General features: G+C 43.6%; 1 protein-coding gene across 1 annotated transcript in view; it reads right to left on the bottom strand.

Annotated features, from left to right (window-relative positions):
• Window positions 1–22964, bottom strand: part of ZDHHC8 (zDHHC palmitoyltransferase 8) — a 94638-nt gene that overhangs the window by 4874 nt on the left and 66800 nt on the right. The window contains exons 2-9 of the mRNA XM_088532426.1: window positions 16551–16672; window positions 12108–12265; window positions 8804–8976; window positions 7292–7394; window positions 4233–4324; window positions 3043–3175; window positions 2079–2196; window positions 1276–1385 (exon numbers count right to left, since the gene is read on the bottom strand). Coding sequence (XP_088388552.1) covers window positions 1276–1385; window positions 2079–2196; window positions 3043–3175; window positions 4233–4324; window positions 7292–7394; window positions 8804–8976; window positions 12108–12265; window positions 16551–16672 — 1009 coding nt within the window. The remainder of the gene's footprint in view (window positions 1–1275; window positions 1386–2078; window positions 2197–3042; window positions 3176–4232; window positions 4325–7291; window positions 7395–8803; window positions 8977–12107; window positions 12266–16550; window positions 16673–22964) is intronic.

The following is a 22964-nucleotide window of genomic DNA, read 5'->3' as shown; positions in this document are numbered from 1 at the left end:
CTTCTGGCATACAATAAACACCGTTGTTCTCACGCTCCCTTTCATAAGCCAATCTTTTCTTCACTCACTGCTCAGATCCAGAGCAGTAAGATTTACAAGTATTTATTGCAGTCAGACTAAACCCTGGACTTGGTGCTAGATGGGATTTCACTGCCTACAACTGCCTGTGTTTTCAAAGTGAAAAGGACACTAGTAAAGTTTTCTTCGTCATTTAAAGAACATTCTGTCTCATTGCAGTGCTGCTGCTTAGAAACACTCAATTACATATCCCTCCCACTTTTTCCTTTCCTTAATTACATCACCTCCTGGCTTGTTACTGCAGGAATGACGTTGGAGAAGCTGACAAAATTAATCTTAAGAAAACTGCATTGTGCTGTGTGTTTAAGGCTATCGCCATGGATGTATGAAGATTTCCATACATATTGCCAGCATACAAGTTAGAGTAGCGACTTTCAAACTGCTGTTTTCAGGTTTCTGAGGGCTATTTGCAACAAGTTAATGATAATAATAGTAAAAAAAAAGTGAGAAAAACGAGCTTATTTTCAGCAGGCTTAGTTTTGCACTGTGTTTCCAAAGGAAACAATATAAGCAGTTTCAAAACTACTAAGCTAAGAGAAAATAGGGAGCATTCATGCCAAGAGAAAGTCTCTGTTTAATTGTTTAGATCTCGGCTTCTTGATGGGAAGAAAGGCCAAGTGTGGTTTTGGGGGTTTTGTTTTATGCTTTTTTGTTTTATGTTACCCAGATGCTCTAAGAATCTGTTAAGGCAGGTCAGACACAGAATTTTCCTTTAATTTTAAGTTTAGCTAAACTATCTCTTGTGATGCCTTAAAAGCTCTTTCTGTTTTGCAAGCTGACATGTTAGGGAATCACTGAGCATGTTGTCCCTTGCCTGAAGGGCTGATGCAGAAAAGCGCCCAGCGTGCGCGGCTCCCGCTGAAGCAAATGGGAGCTGGCATCCGTGTCGGGAGAAGCCAATGGGGCCTGACACCTCTCAGCACCTTAGGATCAAGTCCTGACCCTAGTAAAGCATCAGTGGATGCTCGTGCATGGCCAGACAGACGTATCACGCTCCATAGAGGAACACCAAGAAAGCAGACATGTTTTTACATGGAACATAGTGAAAAGCCACATTATTTCCTCCCCATGGTGAGTGGTAGTGCTTGCTTTTGCACTCTGACATTCTCAAGAGCCTGGAGGTGAATTTACCCTCAGTTTGAAGTTGCTTAGCATTAGTGAAAATCAGATTTTGCCATGCTCCCGTGGCTTGCTCACCTGCTCAGGTGCAGCATGATAGTGGACTTTGGGATTGTTGCTGAAAGACGGTCGGTATTTGTACATGGCAGGTGTGGGAGGGCTGATCAGTTTAGGTGAAAGGCCACTTTCTGGAAGAAAAAAAGGAGGTTGCATTAAAAATGTGTGGAGAGGCTGTCGCGCCTAATTCCCCCTTATCCAGAACCAGAAACATTAAGACTTGTATTATTTTTGTGCAAAATTCCACCCAAATCAATGGGACACCACGTGGGAATAACAGTGCATAAGGTCAGAGCAGCAGTCTCAAGAACATAATAAAAAAGGTACAATATACAAAGTGGGGAGATATATTTTGATGTGTAGTTATTTTTGGCAAAAATTGAAATTATGGGGAAATCATGTTCAATTCAGCTACTTTGTCTAGAAAAAGAAAGTGAGATAAAAAATAGTATCAAAGCTTTAATTTCAGCATTTCATAAATGAAATAATTCAGTTTGAAATGCCTAAACATTTCATTCTAATATTCCTGATTAGCTACTTCAAACTGGCACTTTCCATTTTAAAACTTACGAAAATTTAAAAAAGGGTTTTAAAAGTCCAAAAAGTCCATAAAAACAAAATGGAATATCCAGCCAAGGCTTGAATGAACCACTGCAAGTTGACTTTTCCCTCCCTTTCCTTCTGTTCCCCTAGCTCGGAACCCCTGCAAATACAAAGCCCTTCACCCAGATCCCATTACTGTTTTGAAAGAATACTGAGAGCTTACTAAAGAAGCTGAAATACTTTCTTATTGTTAAAAATAAAAACTAATCATGAAACAGTACCTTCACTGGCCCCCAGCTGCCCTGTTAGCTCGGAGTACTTGCTTGGATCTCCTTTGGATGGGAGAGGCGGCTGCATGTCCATACTTTTATCGTCCAGACCTTCCAGGCTAATTTTAGACTGAAAAAGAGCAGAGAATCAATTATTACTCACGGCCCTTTAGATAACAACCTGTCACAGCACTGGGGTTACTGATGAGCAAGAATAACCTACACCTGTGATGACAAACATGCTGCAGCATCCACTGCAGATAAGGACTATCATGTATAAAATTAGCATTATCCTAGCAAACCAGTATAATTTTAAATGTGCTATTCTTGTTAACTTGGCCTGCTGAACAACTGTTCAGCATCATACTAGATAAGAAAAAGGTGTTTTCTAGCATTTTCCAACAATTTTCCAGGTAGTTCTGAACAAGTAAATATTGAAAGTCTCCTGCAAAAACTGCTTTCTCATGAATCCACTGCTTTTTATGTGACTAACCAAATACTTGTATTTCATACCCAGAAAAACAAAAAACAAATGAACAAACAAACAAAAAACACAAGGGGAAGGAGCAAAATTCAGCTTCTGGGAATATATTGTTTTCATTGCATCACAGGCTTTCCTGCAGTTTCAAAACTCCTAACCTTCCTCAAAGCATGACCTGGTGGCACAAGAGTTCCTGCAATGTTTAACTTTGTTAAAACTAATTTAAACATAAAGAGGTGGAAAACCTTGGGACAGAGAGTAACTAACTGCTGAAAGAATACCAGCATGTTCCAAAAGATGCCAGAAGATGTTCTATTGCAGAGCTGCATGAAAAGCTCTGGATACCAATCCCGGGTTACTCTGAAAGGCATGCGAGAAAAGGACTCAATTTTCATGATTTTCTCCAAGAGATGCATTATTTCAAGGAAATTTTCAATGACAAGAGTTATTTCAAGGCTCAATCCTCGAAAGGATTGAGTCTGGAGGTCACGTTACCTTGCTGCGGTTGAGGTTGGCTTGGATCCCGTTGTCGCTGATCTTCACGGTGATCTGCCGCTCAGACAGGTCCGGTCGGAGGAAGGGAGGCTTCACGCTCACAGCTTGCCTCTTCTTGGGCTCAACTACGTACCTAATTAAGCGTTCAACAGTCATCATTAAAAGAAACAACAACCAAGAACCAGACAGAAATAAGAAAATCCTCCTGCTTCCAAGATAAGGCTTAAGAATGTGTAGGAAAACTACATTTATTTCAACAGATATCAGTTCAGGAAAGCAATAAAAAGAAGACGAATTTTAGTGAAGAAGAAGGGATGCAATAAAAAACATAGGTGGTTGTTGGAGTACTGATGGACAAGAGGTCCCGGTCACACAGAGGCACTATTCCTGTGTCTTCACTTTAATATCCACAAGTGTCTTTCAAGACTTATTTGTTGCAAAGCCAAAAATAAAAATTAAAAAAAATCATGATATTTCAGATAGCAGTATTGAGGGCTGGGATTGCCCAGCACCTCAAAAAGGTCGGTATGCAAGCAGGACAACTCCGCACCTAGGATATTTATACTCCACCTGATCTATTGCCTTAAAATTCTAGTTTCAAAATGTGAAAGAATAAATCTATATCCCCCAAAATAGAAAGCCATAAATAAAATCCCACATTTAGTGATGTAGACCTGGTTGGAAATCTGTTTTATGATAATGGAAGTGTCAGTGAGATTGAAAACCACAGCTGCCTTAAATTAGATTTAAGACTAAAGGGGAAAGGCTGATTTTAGATGCCTTCCCTCTTCCCAGCAGATGACAATCCTGGGTTTGGACTGTGCAGTGCCAGAAGCTGTGTCAGGAAGCTGATAACAGTGGAATTTACCCTGTTACTGAGTTTCACAGGATAAACATCTTAGCAAGACTGGGTTATCGTCTCTTGATATCATTTGTTCATTCCAAATATATGTTTCTGGGGTGAAGATTCGGAATTAAACTGCTTGGCAGGCAACGTCCATGCAACATTCAAGCTCTGCCTGACCGAGTGTCCTGCTTTGCTCCCGTTTCTCCCCTGGCTGAGCAGTGTCTGACTGCTCGGCAGCCCGCAGCACATCGGCCTTTGGCTTGTGAGCCCAACCAAGCGCTGTCCCCCTCGTCCCGCCACCTCTGCCACCTCCCCTGTCCCCAGCACGGAGCCTCCTGCTTACCTGGGGGCCAGGGGGCTGCAGAGCACGTGCTCCACGTTTCCGCAGCAGCCGCGGGTGAAAGGGTTCACTCCCCCCCGGAATTTACCCGTCACCTGCAACGACAATTCAGGGCAGAGCTCCAACCTCCGCCTGCAGAAACACCCCCAGCCCTCGCAGCGCTGGCACAAGGCTGCCTTGCTCCGAAATCCATCAGCCAGAAGGGATATTTGGCCCTAGTCTTTCCCCATCACCTTTGCTCCCCCAGCAAGTTGCTTCCAAACCGATAAGAACGTCGATTCTATGCTCCTAGCCTTGGATGGGAGCCATGTGTTCCCCAAACGCATCCCATCTCCAGGATCAACCACTGCTTTGCGTGGGAGGGAGCCAGGAGCTCCCTTGGGATTACGCTGCTTGCTTGGAAATGAACTGCTCAAAGAAAATGAGACTGGCGGGATCCATGATGAGCTGCATTAGTCTATAAAGGGTTTGCGCTCTACAGGCAGCCCAGACACTTGACAAGAACCACGTGGGGATAAATACCAATAAAGGCAGAGAGATTAATAGTGGTTGCCATTAAATGCATTACTGTTGCTGTTTGCAAGTAATGCATTTTAATCAAGTCTTGGGCTTGACCTAGCAACACATTTACAGAGTACCAGAAACACTTTAATTAGCTGCACATAAAATTTCAATGATTAAATGATTTTGCAATATATTTTTGCTGGCCTCTTTAACATAACATATTGAGATGTTGGAAGTTTTGTGTGTTGGAAGAGTAATTCGATGACTACAGCACAGGCCTGGGACACATGGCACATCTGCAGTGATTCCTGGCTCAAGCTGACCTGCTGTCAGATGCTGGTAAAACACTTCACATCTCTCTGCCTATGTTCTCATACACAATGAGAAGATAAAATTTCTCTATCTATCAGACTGCACCACCAATTACACCAATTTGGTTTCTAAAATACTTTGACATTCACTGATAGAAAGCTGTCTGAAAAGGAAAGATATTTGTTTGCTCTATTCAGAAACTAAAAATACCATGATATGATCAGATGTTGGGTTATTTTGATTCCATAAACGACTTTCAGAGGCATTCAGAAGCTCACAAACACAAAACCCCAGCCACTATATGCTCCTAAATAACAGTTTGTCTGGTATGAATGCTCAAAACCTGCAATCTCTGGAATGAACAAATACCAAGAATTTTCAGTAAAACACCACAAATAGCTATACCACTGGCCTACAAAATGTAATGGGGAAAAAGGATGAGTGTAGCTGGGCATTCTGTAAGTGGAGGGCTGACAGCAGATAACAGTGTGAGAAAGGAGAATCAATACTGAGACTGCAGAAAAAAAAAAAAAGGAATGTTTTAAAACAGTAGCAAAGCCAGAGAAAAGAGGAGTAGATCTTATATCCATCACACTTGGTGTGGGGCTCTAATTACTTAAAAGTGCTTCCTCTGAAAGGGACTTGACAGTTTGGAACATCCATCTGGTGCTAGATACTGTATGTGACCAAACAGCCACAAAGATTATATCTAATTTTTGGCAAAGGCCCTAGGAAGACAGGTCAATCTCAAGGCGTCTGGCAGCTCAGCGAAACAAAACAAACCAGGATGCCTTTTCTAATAGTTATTTCCATCTTCTTAAACGCAAAATCCTCAGCATATCCGAAATTTAGTGTAGCTGCAAATACAAGAAGTTAGATTTTACTTTACCATTTTTTCCCGCTCTCCTTCTTCCTCTAGCTGAAATTCTCATGGACAATTTTCCTCGTTTCCAGAAACAAGCTTAGAGGAGAACACAATCTGGGCTCTGAGGCCTAGATGCCCTAGGTTTCACACTGCTATTATTAGTGCTATTGAACCTAATACTTGGCCAAAATCAGTTTAAGGAAGCGAAGAGCAGCTGATTCTGAGCAGGACTGAGATGGGCAGAAAAAAGGCACGTAGGGATTTACTGTGACAGCAAGCCTGCTTTTTCCAAGGCCACGTTAGGCAGCAATTACGGATGGTTTCAGATTCCTCCCTTGTTTTCATCCCTCACACCGCTCACAGATAAAGGGTTTTTTGATCTCCAGTGGGACGGGACACACCACCTTGTCCTAGTCCCCATGGCCTGGCCTCACACAGGTGTCTTTGCCTGCGCAGCAGCAATGCAACCCGCAGCGAGCACGAAGCCACCCGCGCGCTGCGCAGCGCCCAGCCCACGGACGCGGACGCCACGAGGAGCGAGGGAAGGCCCATGTGTGAGCTGAGCTGTGCAAGGGCAGCACACTGGCACGTGCACGATGAATCCCCTCAGGAAGAAGACTGGAGACACGGGGTTGGGAAGAAAGCTGGAGACACGGGGCTGGGAAGAAGACTGGAGACACGGGGCTGACATGCCACGCTCCTGAGCCGGCCGCCCCACACGAACGGCACGAGCGGACGGGCCATCCACGGCTGGACCTGCGGCACCCGCTCTCGAATGTGCGTGTGTGTATGGCTCTGCCTCTCCCCGGGATTATACACACAGGATAACAGCCAGGAAATGACGAGTTTTGCTGCTCTTTTGGCTCAGCGTGTGGTGCTGGCCCCTTGTTCAGCGACGGCCTGCGCGTGCGTGTGCGCACGCAGGCGTGCGAGCGAGATACAACGAGGCAGCTCACACCGCGCTGTGGCAGCGGGGCCGCCGGCGGTGCTCAGCGCATCAGGAGACGGGACAAAAGCGTGATTTAATCTTTTCCTTTCTGCCTCATGATTCCTTCCCTCTGACTCATGAAGTTTGAACTTCTGGGTTGACAGTACGCACCACATAAAACCTATTACAAGGCTCTGAGTTGATTTTAAGTAGTAAATAAGCTTGTGCTGATCTTTTGTGATTAGGAGAAATCAGTGTGTGCAGCGTACCCACGGAAAAAATGCGGGAAAGAAATTGGCAATCTTCCTCAATCCTCACAAAAGCCCTAAGAAGTGTTTAATGCTAAGCTTTGGGTCAGTTTTAGCTTTATCTGAACTGACTTGTGTGAATTTTCTCTATTTCCTTCCCCATTACACATCTTAGAACAAGCACAGAGAAAGAATTGGGTCTTACCTGTTCATTGGTTGTGCGCCCTCGGGCCACAAGGACGATATGGAAACCAGTGAGACCGATGACCGGGATAAAGAATAACCCAGCCACACACATGACAGCCATTCTGCATCCAGGAGTTAAAGAAACTGGCATCAGTGAAGGGAAAATGAGGGTGTGAAGAAAAGAGAGGGGAGAAGGAGAAAAAGAATCTTGAAAACAGGGAGAATATTCTGTACCTTTAATCAGCCTATTTAAATTTCACCTCAAAGTTAAGTCTACCTTGGAATTAAACCTCAGATATGTTATGGGAATCCTTTCAGACCAGTAGCAAATCCTACTCTTATCTCTTCAGCATAGAAGTTTGTAATTAGTATTTGGAAGTTTCCCATCCTTCTCTCTTCAATACAGTCATCTTATTTTAGGCCTTTTCTGGTCTGTAGTATCTAATCATATTGTCTGTTCTCTGCAGTTTAAAAATACTCAGTGAGACAGTGATGGATGGGTCTCAAAACCACCAAGCTGGCAGAGTAACAACCTTCCTGCATCTTCATTTTATAGCTCCCATCGACCAATGCCCCAAGCAAATACATTGCTTTATTTCTGCTCCTAGCCTGGCTCCTTCTCCTTGAGATGGTTTAAAAATAAAACACCAACCATTGATTCTGGTCATAACCATCTTCTAAAGACTCCTGTGCTCTAAGCTGTCAGTGGGAGGAGAATCTCTCAAAACCAGAGAGCTAATGTCTGCGAAAATGCAGCAAAATGCTTTATGGCAGGTTCTTCCCTTTCTCCTTGAAACACGTAAGTGGCTACTAAGGATCGACAGCCTGTTTTTCAGTGGGGTGAACCTGTTAAGTTTAATTCCCTGTTAGCCCTCTGCTTTGCATCTGCCCTCAAGACCACCTATGTGGGTAACCAAAACTTTGTATTTTCCCTTCATCTCTATCCCCTCTCAATCACTCTTCAGCATTAAATACCTTTAAGCAGATTTTGACATGTTTTCTGTACATATGTATTCTGCTGAACATTTGCAAGAAAATAATACTGAGATGTACTTTTTCTATAACCCCACAAAACTATTATATAGACATTTCTGATCCAAAAACATTCAACAAAAACATATGTTAATTAGCATACATATTAGTAGATGTATTATGCTTGTATGCAGAGGGACTGCCTCTAGGGCAAAATCTAATGTATCATGTTTTAAATAGAATAAACAGTACCCAGCTGTGCAGAGTAACATCCAATTGGAAATACAATTCAGGAATGCAGCATATCCATTTCTGCTAGGTCACTGTGGCAATGACTGAGAAAGACAGAAGGTCAGCAACTGTTTTGGGGGTAAGCAGTGCCTGCATAGGCCAAAGGGGTACAGGAGAAGACCTGCACTAAGCATTTACAGGGGAAAGGGAAAGGGAATCAGGAGAGGAGTAGATCTCTACCACTTCCAGGAAGACAAATCTTTACATTCATTCTTTCCCATTTTCCTTAAGGCCACCTTGACTCTCGAAAGACCAAAAAGAAGGATACGTAATGGTGGTATGTGCTGCCCCCAGCTTTTCCATATGGTTTAATACAAAGATCAGCCCAAAGGTGAATACTCCAACCATGTGCGTACTTAAGGACAGCAAGAAGAGAAAAAAATAGCGGTAGTTCCTCCGTCCTATGCAATTGTTGACCCATGGGCAGTGATGGTCAAAATCCTTGTAAAGAAAGGAAGAGACAGGGAATGATATCCAACTGGTGAAGGAAATACATCGTCTTAGAGATCAGTCTGAACCATCATCATCTAAAATCACATCAGGATAGCTCTGTGGCTTTACAACATGCGACACCCTCTTTACAAGGCTCTTCTTGGGACCCAGTGGCGACTGTGCCTATACATAAAAAAAAAAAGACAGACTATTTCTCTCTTGACAGCAGAAACACTAATTTTTTATCATCCTTAGCATGAGGAGTCAGTTACAATAAAGTTGTTATAGCCTATAATGTTTTGAGAATGCAATACTGGTGCCAGCCAAATAATTCTCCTCCCATATTTCTGTATTAATATGTAACTGAATGAATCTAGGGCTTGTTCACTGTAATTCATGGGCCTCATGAAAAATATTTTTTTACCAAACAAGTCCTCAATGAAAATCTAGCTAAGACACAGACAAAATTCTGGAAAAATACATTAGTTATGAAATGAAAACTAACTAGTCATCTCAGTGAAGAGTTCAAAGTACCTCATAAAGCTGGATCACTTTTAGCAAAAGGCTTATAATGAGGGCAAGCTGCAGACACTATTAAAGTGCCTTTACACAGATTTATAAGTATGCAAATCCTCTGGCTTCAGTGGGATTATACTTGATGTGCATAAGTCAAAACAAGATCAGACGCCCAGAAATAAACCCTTCCCATTTCTGTGTTATTCAGAGCAGATATTACACTCCCATTGCATCAATCAATTAGTGGTTTATTCTTTGTTTTATGGTAATATTATCTTTAAACATCCCCAGCAATGACAAAGGGGTTTTCATACTAATAAATTTTGAGCAATATTTTGACTGAAAATTTACAAAAGACAAGAAATGGATTAGAGCTTTCTCAAAGAACGTTAGAAAATGACAGAAGCAATTTAATAAAGATTATTTCAGGCTATGTCTGAAATGCTGACAGAGCACATGCCTACAATGCAAATCTAGGTGTATGCAGTCCCAAAATAATCCATAGATTATGGAACTGTATAAATATCCACTGTGCACACTTCAGTAAAGCAAATGAAGATCTGACTACTTTTCTCATGGATTCATATTTTGGTGTGGCTGGTCACAGCACACTAGGTTTTAACTGTTTTTGTTTCTGCAAGTGTCTTTTTTTTCTTGTTTGTTTGCTTATTTTTATCAAATTGTCTCAGTTTTATTTGGGCTGAGAACTTTTATCACCTTTAGCCCAAAACTGAAAATATGTAAACTACAAACCTAATTGGGCCCTATATGGAAATGCCAGTAGAGTTTCTCCTAATGCTGTCTCCAAGCACTGCTGGTGCAGTGAGAAATAAGTTTCACAGAAATCAATAAAACACACTTTTTAAGGCTACAATTTATTGATTCAGAAGTCATTATGTTTTTTTGCCTAAACTCCTCCCCATAATTTAATTATACAATGAGAGCTTCTTTCTTGCCCACTAGAATAGTAAGGAACATGCAACCGATCTGACCATCAATACAGCTTCTCGAGAGCCAGGCCGTGTCACCTTGTGTGCTGTTAGTTTATTTAGGTTACTCTTGAATTCTCTCCCATTTTCCTTTCTGTTGCACAAAACTGACTCCTCTGGAGACCTTATGGCTGCATGAAATTGCAAGTGTTTACACGAGTGAGTTTTGGACAATTTTTAGCAAAACTTTAGTTGTTGAGAACTGTTTTTCACGCCAAGCCTCTGGGGAGGTTAGAAGGAAGGAATTTGGGACAACTGGGAATTTACCATCATCTAAACAATCCTTGAAATCAAGAATTACTGAAAACATTTGCTTTAAAATCAGGAATAAATGATTCAGGTTTTCTATGGAAAATCCCATTTGACAATTAGCAGCAGTTGAGTAAAAAAATTCCATCAATTCCATCCACTCCACATCCTCAGCAGCTTCCAACCCTCCAGGGCACCTCAGACCCAGCATCCACCTAAGGCTTTCTGCAATGGGACCAGTTTGTCCTATCTACTGAGGGTTACCAGGCCTAGCACTTCTTCTACCTAGTTATAACTTAGAGACTATAATGGACCTAAGATAACCCAGTCTTTCTCTCACAAACAGCTGTGCTGTTTTCTTTAGGACCATTCTCTTGCTTATGGCCAAGAGGGTTAGGATGAACACAAGATATACAGCATCACAGCTGACTTTGCTCTTGTTTTGCTTTTCTGATCAGCAAATCCTTTCATTTAAAAGGCACAGCTGGATATATTTTAGACATATTAAAAATTTCATCTTTCCACTGGAAAAAAAAAAAAGAGATAGACCTTGCAGCAGAAATGATGTCTAAGAAGTGAAATTTGTAGCTTAGAAATAAAGATGACCTTGGCAATACTGTGGATACAGTGCTCTGTATTTAGGACTTTGGTAAATGTTTTAGCCCCAAATCATGCCTTAGGGTTTTTTTGTTTTGTTTTGTTTTTAAATCCCATATGCTTCACCAAGATCTCTCGGCCACCAAGAAATATGAAAGCCTCACAATTCAAATGTACCAAAATTAAAAGCATGAATGACTTCATGCTCTAATCTGGGGCACTGGGTCCTAAGAGGGGCCGATTTGAGAATCACTCACTGAAGTCTGAGTTTGGTCTTCTTAAAGTTCACACAGTACTGCCTGTAACACAGCTTCTGCTTGCAAAGGAAATAGGGCACACACCTGTGTATCACCTGGGGCTCATGGTTTAATTTGGAACAAGCAGCTTCCTGCATCAGCTGATAAAGCACATATGCTAGTATGGTCCACCCTGGATTTCCTGTTCTCCTGAACTCTGCCTCTGCATCGTAGCTCTCCCTTTGTCCTCTTTACTCTATTCACAACCCTGAAGTTAGCTTGAGGAAGATAATAACCAGCATTGTAAAATTTTAACCTAATTATAATTGGCAACAAAGTTATCACCAAACATTATTGCACATGTAACATACATCATATGAAGGACTAATACTTCAAGTGGTACATAATAGTAGTAAACCATCAACGAGGCTAAAGCTGGGGACTTTCAAGAATTAAAATACAGAGGCAACCATCTAACTGCATGTACCAATAGTATGTACAACCCCATCACTAAGAAAAAGCCATCAGATCACGTACTTGACAGGAGTGTTACCTCAACACAGTTGTCACAGACACTGCAATGAGAGCAGCGTGGGGGACGATAGAAGTGGCAGGTGGCACACCATTTCATCCGTACTTGGATTCCCTTAATCTCCACGTTCTTGTAGAGTGGAGCTCGGAAGTCATCATCTTTATCTTCATCTTCATCTGCTGCTCAATGGAAAAATAAAAGTTAGTGGAAATAACAGAAGGTAAAGATTAAAGATAAAAGATCTAAAATCTAGTCAGTGCCTTGGCTAATGGGGTAATGCACAAGCTCTCAGACTTGTCAGGGAAATAGAGAGTGATAGAAGTGATGAGCTGTCAGAACAGGTTGTCCTGGCTGCAGGACACCTGAATCTGGGGTTCATTTTAGCATCTATGACAATGTTCCCAAGGGAGCACTGGTCAACCTTACACAACAGCACCAGTGGCTTGAGGGAGAGGTGCCTGAGTCTTATCTTAGCCAGCACTTACAATTGGAAGGAATGTGATGAGTTGGATACTAGAGTCAAAGAGGAGGTGAAAACCCATAAATCACCCAAGCACCTTGCTGTGAGGAGTTCTGCTGCATGCATTCAGGATTAATTCAACACTGGCCTCCCAGACATATGGCAAAAGAAAACACATCAAGAGATGTTAGAAGAAGATTGTGTTAGCTCAAACCAAACATCAACCCTGATAACCCAGAGTGACAATTTACCCAATGCGCTGGTGCCAGCCCGCCACCAGCTCCAGACTTGCAGCTCGGGAAGCCTGATGCCGCAGTGAAACTTTGATTTCAGAAGCAATATGGGTGCCCATGACGAGCCCTCACAACAGTGTTTACGTCTCTATAGCATACCCAGTGCTCACTTCTTCGCAGCACGCCCAGAGTGCTCCAGCTTTAGGCACGGGACGTCACTGGGAAGGTCTCTCCTCTCTCAACGGCAGCATGATATAGTGATCTGAGCACAGAGCTGGGAATCCTACAGCCTAATATTCTCAATTTGTGGCCTTGGCCTAGTCATTTACCCTCTGTGTGCCATTAGAAAGATGGGGAGGATAATACTGCAGAGTCATCCACCAGTGGATGGTTTGTCATTTCAACTAAGCGCTGCCCTATTTAAGAGAAGAGGCCATTAAAAAAGGAAAGAAAAAACACATATTGAATAAAGCCAGTCTATAATGCACAAATATAACTTTCTATTTGAAAGAAAAGATTAAAAAAAAAAAAAAGATGCTCCTAAAAGTTCTTTTATTCCAGATTGCTTTAATCCTCATTTATTTCCTTCTGACAGGGAAAATCTAAGAAGTTCATATCTATTTAACACCTGGTTAAGCATTATAGTACAGCTGGCTTTGGTTGACTGGCTCCAAATAAGGTAGAATTTGATAATTTTGTCCCAGTGGGGCATCCATCATTGTCAGTTAGTTCTATATTAAATCTTCTCTAGAAGATGTACCAGTAGAGTGACAAAAATGATCCAATTTTCACTGACTTCAGAGGGAGTTTCTCCCTTCACTTACATGAGCTTGGGATCAGGCTCAGCTGCAGTACTTACCTTGCAAGAGTATTGTGAGGCTTAATGCTTGTGTGTGGAGTACTGTACTGACAGCACACTCTATAATTTTCCTTCATAACTAATCAGTGGGAGTTGAACTCTAAATCCCTTGGGTGCTTCTACAAATACAATTTCTACAGGTTCTTCAATACCATTATAAACTAGTCGACACTGTATAATACATTTGTGCGGACATCTAAAGGCAAAACACTAGAATGGCCCAACCATTATGCTCTTGTAAAGATCCTGACTATGCAAACAAAATCTGTACCTTGCATATACATACCCACATACAGACATATTAGTCTATCTATTATCAAAGCTAGCACTTGACACACACTTAGAAGCGTCAAGGATACGTGTCATTTGTCTGCAAAGAGATCTGCAGCTCCCAGTGGCTCTGATGAGGAGTTGAAGAGTTCTTATAAAACAGGATCACATCAAAAATACTGGAACCCAGCTCATAGCTGGTATCTATAATTATCCAGTACCAGCAAAGAATATTGCAAACCTTGACCCAGATTGCAAAATCAGATTTGTCAGGTGAGCTCCAGATTCAGAGACTTCATATTTTCTTGACTTCTGAATCATTCTGGTGTATCACTAGCAACCCACTTGCACAGAGCCAATCCTGATTCATAGCAGGATAATTCAGACAGCCAGCAAAGCCAGGATTTGAAAATGAGTAATGGACTGGGGAGTTTGATTTAGATCTTCAATAGTAAAAAAAAGAGCTCATTTTAAGTTCTCCCTGCCATAGAGCATATAAAGCTTGCATGATATACGTATATCATGCACCTTATTTGCTTATTACTCGGCCCCCAGGGATCCAAGCATAAGAATACATTGGCAGGCAACAGTTTCTTACTGTGCTGATCCTCACACTCGCATTTGCTGGTACAGGTACAGCTGGTACAGCTTTTATGATCGCTTGCTTGTTTTATTGTTTCTGAAGTGAATTTGTAACCATCAGAAATGTGCTGAAAGCTTGGAAAAATAAACAAGGAGACTAAATGCGTAATTTCAAAAACAGAAAGCAAACAGATCCATTGTATATTCATTTTAAATCACTCCTACGATTTTTGAACTCCTTCACTTGCAGCTCTATAAGGCGGCGTTGGGTGCTGGTGGCTTTTTTAGCACACACGCTTGCGATCTGAGATGACACCTGCTCCCCTTTCCCCCCAGTACTGGTATTTATAGCCTTTTCCATCTTTTCTTTCCCTTATCAGCTTGCCTCTTTCCCACCTCTAAACTCCTACTCCATCTCCAGGACGGCTCCCACTCCTGTTCTCATCCTTTCCCAACTCAGTGCCAAGTCCCAGCCCTCTCCCAGGGCAGGTCCATGCACAGGGCTCAGAGACAAGGTCAAGGCCAGAGAAAGAGGAATGAGGTAGGAAAGGGGTGAGGTGGGGGAAAGTCCTGCCCTGCCTGCGCTGCTCCAGGTTCCGGAGTGCTAAAGGAGGCAGGAAGGGAAGGAAGGTGGTGAGAGAGTGTCACATTCCCATTTGATCACCATGAGCTTCTCTCGTTTAAATGCACAAGGTAAAATAAAGAGCTTGCCTGACAGGGGAAGCTGGAGAATCATAAAGGAACGTGTGACCTTTGATATACTCGGTCCTGAGTCACTCGTGGGGCAAGTGTAAGTGGAAGGCAGCAGGCACTGTTCTGAGTAAACTACACTGCACACAGCCATTAGATCCACACACCGAGACTTTCAGAACAGGGTTGTCTCAATGCTCCTCCTCCCGAAGGCAAAGAGCACTGATGCCTTTGCTAATCTCACAGCCTGAGCCTGTTCAGCTGCTGTTATCTCTGCTGAGACAAAGAAATTAAGAAATCTGGGAATCTAGCCAAAAGCCCTAGGTACATAAACTCTTTTGAAAACCTCACTAGCACTTATTTGGACTTTTAAGCACTTGAATACTGCCTCACATAATCTTGCATAAATGACTGAATCTTGCCATGGTCTCAGTTTGCCTTTACACAAAATTATTTCCCTAAGCAGAGTGCCTCGACACTTAATCAGGGGCTCAAAAGCTTCCACTGAAAGGACTGGCAGAAAGATGCTCATCATTAGACTCCGCTACCTGCAGAAACTTGGCACTTGCTATTCAGGGAAGCCAGCAGCGCTGGTACCTTGTTCTCATCAGGTACCACAGCAGTTCAAAGCAAGTATTGAACTTGCTCAATAGAGGTGAGAAAGGACAGCTTGCAAAGAGTGCTGATGCTTTGGGTTAGCCAGACTGCCTAGAGCAGTCTCTGCTGGAAACGGCATGTGAATGATTATTGGAAAATGGATAAAACGAGGTGATAATTCTCTCATTAGGATGTGTTAAGAGTAATAGCTGCTCTGTGGTTCCTATTACAAGAGCTGAGCAATCTTTATCCCATTTAATCAGTTGTGCATCAACGCTAATTTAAACAGACATGTTTTTTTAAAAAAACACACATATTTTTTAGACACCTCGCTTAAGGCAGGCCTTAATCATTGTCTCTTTTTGAATTCACTGCTTATGTATTTGTCCTACGCCCTTTTCTGGAAGGAAGATTTGCTTTAACAAAGCGGTTTTAGAAAGTTCAGCCTCACCCTGCACCACGCTCAGCTACCTACTGAGAAGACAGTGACTTAAATCTGAGGTGCCAGCCTGACACAGGGGATGACAATCACGGCTGCATCATCAGGATGGCCCAGGCTGCCAGTCTACACGCAAGGAGAACAAGCTCCACCTCAGACAAGGGATGGTTGGCACTTTGCTCATGTCCTCTACAGCCAGCTGAGGGCAAGGTTAAAAATAAAAGAGTACAGGAAAGAAACAAAAAAAGGGCTGGGTATGAAAAGAGTGCACTTGGACAGCTCCTCTGGCTTAGGTTTTCATCCCTCCCAACACGTCCCAGTCCCATCGCGTTACCTCGTGGGAAAACTCCAGGGTCCATGAACGTGGCCATGCTGAAGTTTGCAAGCACGAACAGGAACACGAGCCCATTGTACAGCGGGATGGCCGGGGAGATGGCTTTGGTCAACCAGGGGCACCTGCGGAGAAGGAAAGCTACAGGTAAGGGCCGCATCCAACAGCATCTTCCCATCCACCATCCTCACACGGAGCCGCAGCCTCCTCCTCCGCACCAGCCACGGAGCAAGGCTGAACTTGTGACTTAGCAGCAGGAATCTCAACAGAGCCCATTTCAGTGCTCCGCGTACGTCACAGGCAGCCCTCGCAAAGCCGCTTTGCTGCGCCGGGCAGGCAGGAGCAGAGCGACGGGGTCGCGGGCTCTGCCGCCCGCTCCGCTGCTTTGCTCTTGTCCGCAGCCTGACATTTGCTGCCCTGCACACGAGCTGCACGTCTGCTGCAACGCGAGAAGGAAAGCGGACGGCACCTGCCCCACGAACGCGTCTCAGAAACCCTCGAAATGCTGCTAGTCCGCACGGCTTGTGTAGCTGAGAGGAGCGGAAGGTTAACGGGTACAGGAGGAAAAACGGGAGACTTCGGAAAGAGGCTGGAGAAATGCCATACAGGAACGCTATCCTAGCTGCAGAGAATGCCCTCCACCAGCGGCGAGGGCAGGACCGAGGCAGAGCACAGCCAGTGTCCATGTTAAACATACAGGAGTCTTTACCCAATAATGATCAGTGTTTATTCATTCTACCATTTATAGCCTCTGTAGAGCTTATCTCTAAATCCTAGATCGAATTTGCTTCTCTGTTCTGCATAAAAGGTTTGTTGTTACAGAGTTGCTGGAGGAAAAAAATCCTATCATTCTCATGAATCTTGCAAATGTGAATAAGGAAAGATACGGGACAAAGAAACCCTTTGAAAAAAGTAAAGCCTGTTCTGACCAAGTGGCCCCTCTGATTTTCACCTGCCTCGGCAGCCCGGTCTCCTCCGAGCTGCAGAGCAGGCAGCTGCTTAACCACCATGTCTTGCCATCATCAGCATAAACCATACAGCAGTCCACAGATTTAAGATAGTATTTTGCCTGTATTACATCTACAGCTGATCCTGTTCATTTGCCAGGCTGAGGCCTGTAGAGAGAAAGAAAAAAAAATCCTTTCCCAAATGTAATTTGCAGTTTGTGCTACCGCTGTGCTGTTTGGAGCAGCTGGGAACGGTGCTGTTGACCTTGAGACAGCGCTGCTAAACACGCAGCAGCGCGAGACGGGCGCCGCGTTTCCCATCCCTGCACCACGCGATTCCCTTCTCTTCCCTCACGCTGGGCTGGAGTGGGAAAAAGGATGGACAAATCCCGCCCAGAATGGAGGAACGGGATGCGGGGAGCACATCAGTGTCAGTCTGCAGGCTGAGCAGGGGAGAAGCAAAGGCAAGGTCTTCTCACTTGCACAAAGAAGCTTTGCTGCTGCCCATGGCGAGGCCACAGGAAGGGTGGGTTTCTCCCACGATCAGTCTTAAGCTGCTGCAGAAAAAATCCTACCCAGGGAAATGCTCCTCCCTCCAAATTATAGTAAAATGAGATTCAGGATGGGCACGACCGACTGCATTTCTTCCCATGAAGAAACTACCTACCCAGAGAAAGATTATGAAGTTACCCATTGCTTGTCAAGCATGGAGGAGAGATTTCCTTGGCAGCAAAGTCAAATAAGTCAGCAAATCGAGGGAGAAAAAACCCTTTCTTGCAGATAACTAACTACTCAGAACACAATTATAGTAAGAGAGGCTGTCTCAGATGATTAATGTAGGCATTTGCTAACATTCTCATTTGTGATTTACTTTGTCATACTCCCAAAAGCATATCAAAATACTAGGAAAAAATATAGCCATAAGCTAAATTAAATTTCTTATTTATTGGGAAAACAGTGCATCTGAAAATACTTCAGAGAAGTTGAAAAAAGGGTAGCGTGAGTCACTCTACATACTGGCCAGAAGCTCTGTTCACCACCCTGCTATTTTTCTTCTCAAAATTTTTATGTCACATCAAATGTTGCATAAAATCACATGGGTCAACGAGAGTTTCATAGTGGAATGACCAATCAAAGCAGATATGGATGCAGATCAAGACCTGCCTCCTAACTATAAAGAGAGCCTGAAAAGAAAAATAAAAATATTGCCAGGATTCCCCAACATGATGCTTTTTCTCCATTCCTCTCTTCTAACGCAACATAATTTTAGGCAAATTAACAGAAACTCTAAACCAGATCTGGCACATATTTTTATCACTAATCCATCATGCAAAAGGCTGGTTTCTGATTCTCTGCATCTCTCATGCTCGTGGAGAAAGACACAGAAGTGGCCGAGCGGAACCGTAGTGAGGTTCGTTTCACTTGGTGCTCATCCTCCCTCCAGTCGAGCTCCTTCCAGCGTGTATGGTGCAAATCTCCAGGAATGGTCACCATGCTTTTCCTAACAAAAGCTTTTATAAATCCAGATGAATAACTAGACTCAAATCTCTCTTTGGTTGGGGAACCCAAGATTTCAGGAGGATTTACAAGAACAAGATCATAGCACTGCTGTGGTAGCACTTTTAAGACATTTTACCCACATAAGCTGTTATTCCTTGGGTCCTTATGTTAGTAAGTTGACTGTCTCTTGCAAGTACAAAAAAATTGCACAATTTATCTCTCCCAGACATTATGATCCCAAGTGAATAAGATACTCTCATTCACCTACATTATCCAATACACCATGCACATATTTTCTTCAGTTTTGCATTAACATTTGCATTTGCCTTTACATCCTCTTAACCTTAAGCTCCTGTTTCAGTGCCTTCATGGTATCCTGATCCCCTGGCTCCACGCAAGACCCGGGATCTCCATCAGCTGAGCAGCACTTTCCAGGGCAGCCAACCCCCCCAGAACAGGGGTGATGGTGCCCTGGGCTCCCACTTTTGATGCCCACTGAAAATGCCCGGTGTGATCCCTGCTCCATCTATTATCACTCGGCTGCTGCCAGGGAAAGCCGCAGCCTGGTGCATGCAGAAGCACCCGCAGAACCGCGGTCATTGCGCAGCCCGGGGACAGCGTCCTTGGACCATGCGAAAGTCAAGTGACAAGGGACAGAGCTAGCTGTGTTACGACTTCCTTTCCACATAAGCAGCCTCACCTGGCAAATTTACTGCTCCAAAGACTCTCTACTCATGACCATTATCCCTCATTGCACACTCAACACTTAGGTTCAAGTTAGCTGCGCTGGCATCTTTCTTGTGAAAATAAATATATGAGGGGTGTTGTACTCCAAGTTAACTTAGATCCTTCGGTCCCGCCACTGCTGCAAGTTCCAGCCATGCTCAAGGATCCCAGGCGAGAACCCTTCTACAGTTTTGTTTACTGTAAATTCTAAGAGCCAGCACACAGCACCATGGCATACTGGAGATAATTATGGATCTCAAATTCTTCTGAATAAGCACACAATTGCCCAGGCAGCGTTTTCCTCATAATTATACTTCTTCAACATAGACTGATTCTGCTCATAACTCACAGCAGAGTAATTCAGGGTGACAGAGTTAATCTCATTTATCCTATTTGCTCCCGAAACCTTATACTAATAAAATGGAAAGTTAAAAAGATTAACAAACAGGATCATGCAACTTGCTAGGTGTCAGATAGACCTATGCATCATCAGCCACCTTCCTCTGCTAAATTAAACAACAAATAATCCTTTCTGTTTTCCGCTTGGTGCTTTGAAGCCAGACGTGTTTGTGCCTTACAATTACAGTTCACCTACAATTAAGTAATTGAATGGGACGTTTTCTCGAATCTTGCTCCAAATTAAGGGGTTGTTTTCTATTAAAGCCTTGTATATGCTTAGAGAGACAGCAGATCGTGGCGGATGGAGCCTGGGGTTTCCAGAACGGCTTTGAGCCTGGGCTCTGCCCCTGGTTTGCAGCGCGTTTGCTGTCCCGGGCCCGGCGCGGCGCACCCGTCACCATCTCCACAGAGCAGAGGTGGGTGCAGAGAGGCTTGGGAGACCTCCCCTCACCTCCCCAGAGCCCGCATTGCCTGTTTGGCTGCTCGGCTGTGCCTAATATCTGCTCTGGGATCACCACGCATCCTTCCCCGCCGACTCAGACAGATGGCTGATGCGCAGCGAAACAATTTGTTTCTGTGCAGATCACAGGGCAAGGATTTATAACATAGCAAAGGCAGCATCCCTTCATTCTAATCAACTCCTCCTGCTATTAGGGTGATAAATCAGTAATGTGAAATAGTTGGTTCAGTGGGTGCAAGTAGGAGCAGCTCAGCAAAACGGATTAGATAACAGGAGCCAACATGCAAATATATTTTGACTAAGCAAGGTGCTAATTTAACTGAAAACTTTGAAACTGTCCTTAAGTCTCTACCACCTTGTCCTTCTTTGAAACCTCTCCAAGAGTTCATAGCAAAGACCCACTGTTAAGAACATCTCCTAGCCCACACCACAGAAGGGAGGACAGCAGAGCTCTCAGCTTTTAGCAGTGGATATCTAAAACATTTCCCCTATATCTCACTCTGAGAGAGATTTTTTTTCCAATCATATGTGCTCTCCTATCCAGAGATGACAGAAAAGCACCTTTGTGGAATAGTAACAGGGAAAAAAATGATCATTTTCCATTTTCGGTCACTTCTGAAGATAGCTTTGAGATTATTGTACATCTAAAAATATTTTCCAAGGTGCTAAGTCATCCGCAGCTTTAAAAAGGCATCGCTGGGAAATGTGAGCAGAGACTGTATCTATGTGTCATAACCAGCGTGAAAGGCAGGGCTTGTGAAAATAGCAGACGGTTCAGGATAGCCACGTTCTTTGCTCAGCTCTGCCAGATCAGATCTTGATAGAGCAACTAATTTCTGCATCATATCTTACTCACTGGCAAGATTGCGGATTATATATTGTTGCCATAGCACTACACCCGCACTGTGAGTACGGCAGCGGTACTGATGGAAGGTGACATCAAAGAAAACTACAACAACTCAGTGTTACATAAAAAAATGGGGGTAGTGGAAGAGGAGAAGTAGATAGAAGAGAATTTGCCACCAAAAACCAGAACCCGATAGAGCTGAGTGGTACATAGAGCAGCGCACGCTTGCAATGAGTGGGAGCTACAAAAACATCCACCCTTGGTTGCCAGCTGCAGTTATCCATCACAAGAGGCTAAAAAAAAGTAGCATGAATTTCACGAGTCCCTTCCTAATGAAATATAGCTGAACATTAGAGCCAGAGGTTCAAATCTATCTCCTGCTTAACTGCATTTAATTATTCAGAAGAAATGTGCTGGGTTGGAATTTGCTCAGGTTTAACAAGAGCTGATGGAGTTTCGGTGAACTTTCCATTACACCCTGGACTCGATCCAAAGGCTAGTGATTCACATCTGGCAAAGTAGAGATCAGAGGAGCTAAATCAATTAAAAAGTCAACTTGAGAAATAGTGGTCCTTGGTGGAAAGTCTTATCTGGGCTATATATCACTACCACCAAGTAAAATACACTCTGCCCTTTTCGTGTAGCTGCCTGAAAGCTCTGGAGCATGTTCCCTTCCTCTCTTTAAACAGCCCATTCTCCAAATATCTGAGACATAATCGCCAACTGAGTTGATGAGAGAGAAACAGAGAGTCAATAACCAGTCCTGAGCGAGACGGCCACGGGGATATCGGTACCTGTCGTCACCCACAAGCCCAGAGGCTGTCCAGCCACCCCAGACCTCGTCCACGCGCACAGAGGGACTCCACAACTGCAGGTCGGCACCTACTGCTACAAGCTACACGTGCAGCACGATTTTACATCGTGCACAGCAAGCAGATGGGCCGGGAACATGCTGGATTCACCCCACATGCCTTGTGGAGAGGCTCTCTGCATGTGCGGCAGCATCTGAAGTCCAGAAACCCAGTGGACCACCCATCAAAGCAGCAAACTCACAGGTTACTGCTGGAAACTGCATTCACTTGCTCACCACAGCAGGGCTTGGGCAGATGTGGGGAAGGCTCGGGCACAAACACAGAGCAAAAGAGCAAAACCCTGCTATACCCAACGCTTTGAGATCTGCACTGCAGTGAATTAAGGACCTACAAGAACCTGGTCAGCAGCTACTGAAGGATATGAAAGCCTGTGGCAGAGTGTTGGTTTTGACACACTTGTAAAGTACGTTTCTATAAAACTGTAGCCTTACTTGAAATGCCCAGCTTTTTATTTACATCCAAGATTGAAGGCATCTACTGCACATTGATTCTAGGTTATTTATAGGCTTGATTTCAGAGTACACAATAACATTTTTATATTAGGAGAAAAATAAGGTTCAGATTAAAGTGAGACAGCAGGATTCTGCAGCACTTCCAGCTCCTGAAAGCAGAATCACCCCGAGGAGCAGCAAAGCCTCTGGTGTATCATGGCAAAGAGCCAATTGC

Source organism: Tinamus guttatus, unplaced genomic scaffold, assembly GCF_059628265.1.
Source record: "Tinamus guttatus ecotype Peru unplaced genomic scaffold, ASM5962826v1 Tinamus_guttatus_pri_ptg000459l, whole genome shotgun sequence".
In the NCBI taxonomy this organism is placed as follows: Eukaryota; Metazoa; Chordata; class Aves; order Tinamiformes; family Tinamidae; genus Tinamus; species Tinamus guttatus.
The sequence above is the reverse complement of the archived record's forward strand: the minus strand, read 5'-3'. Positions and strand labels throughout refer to the sequence as shown.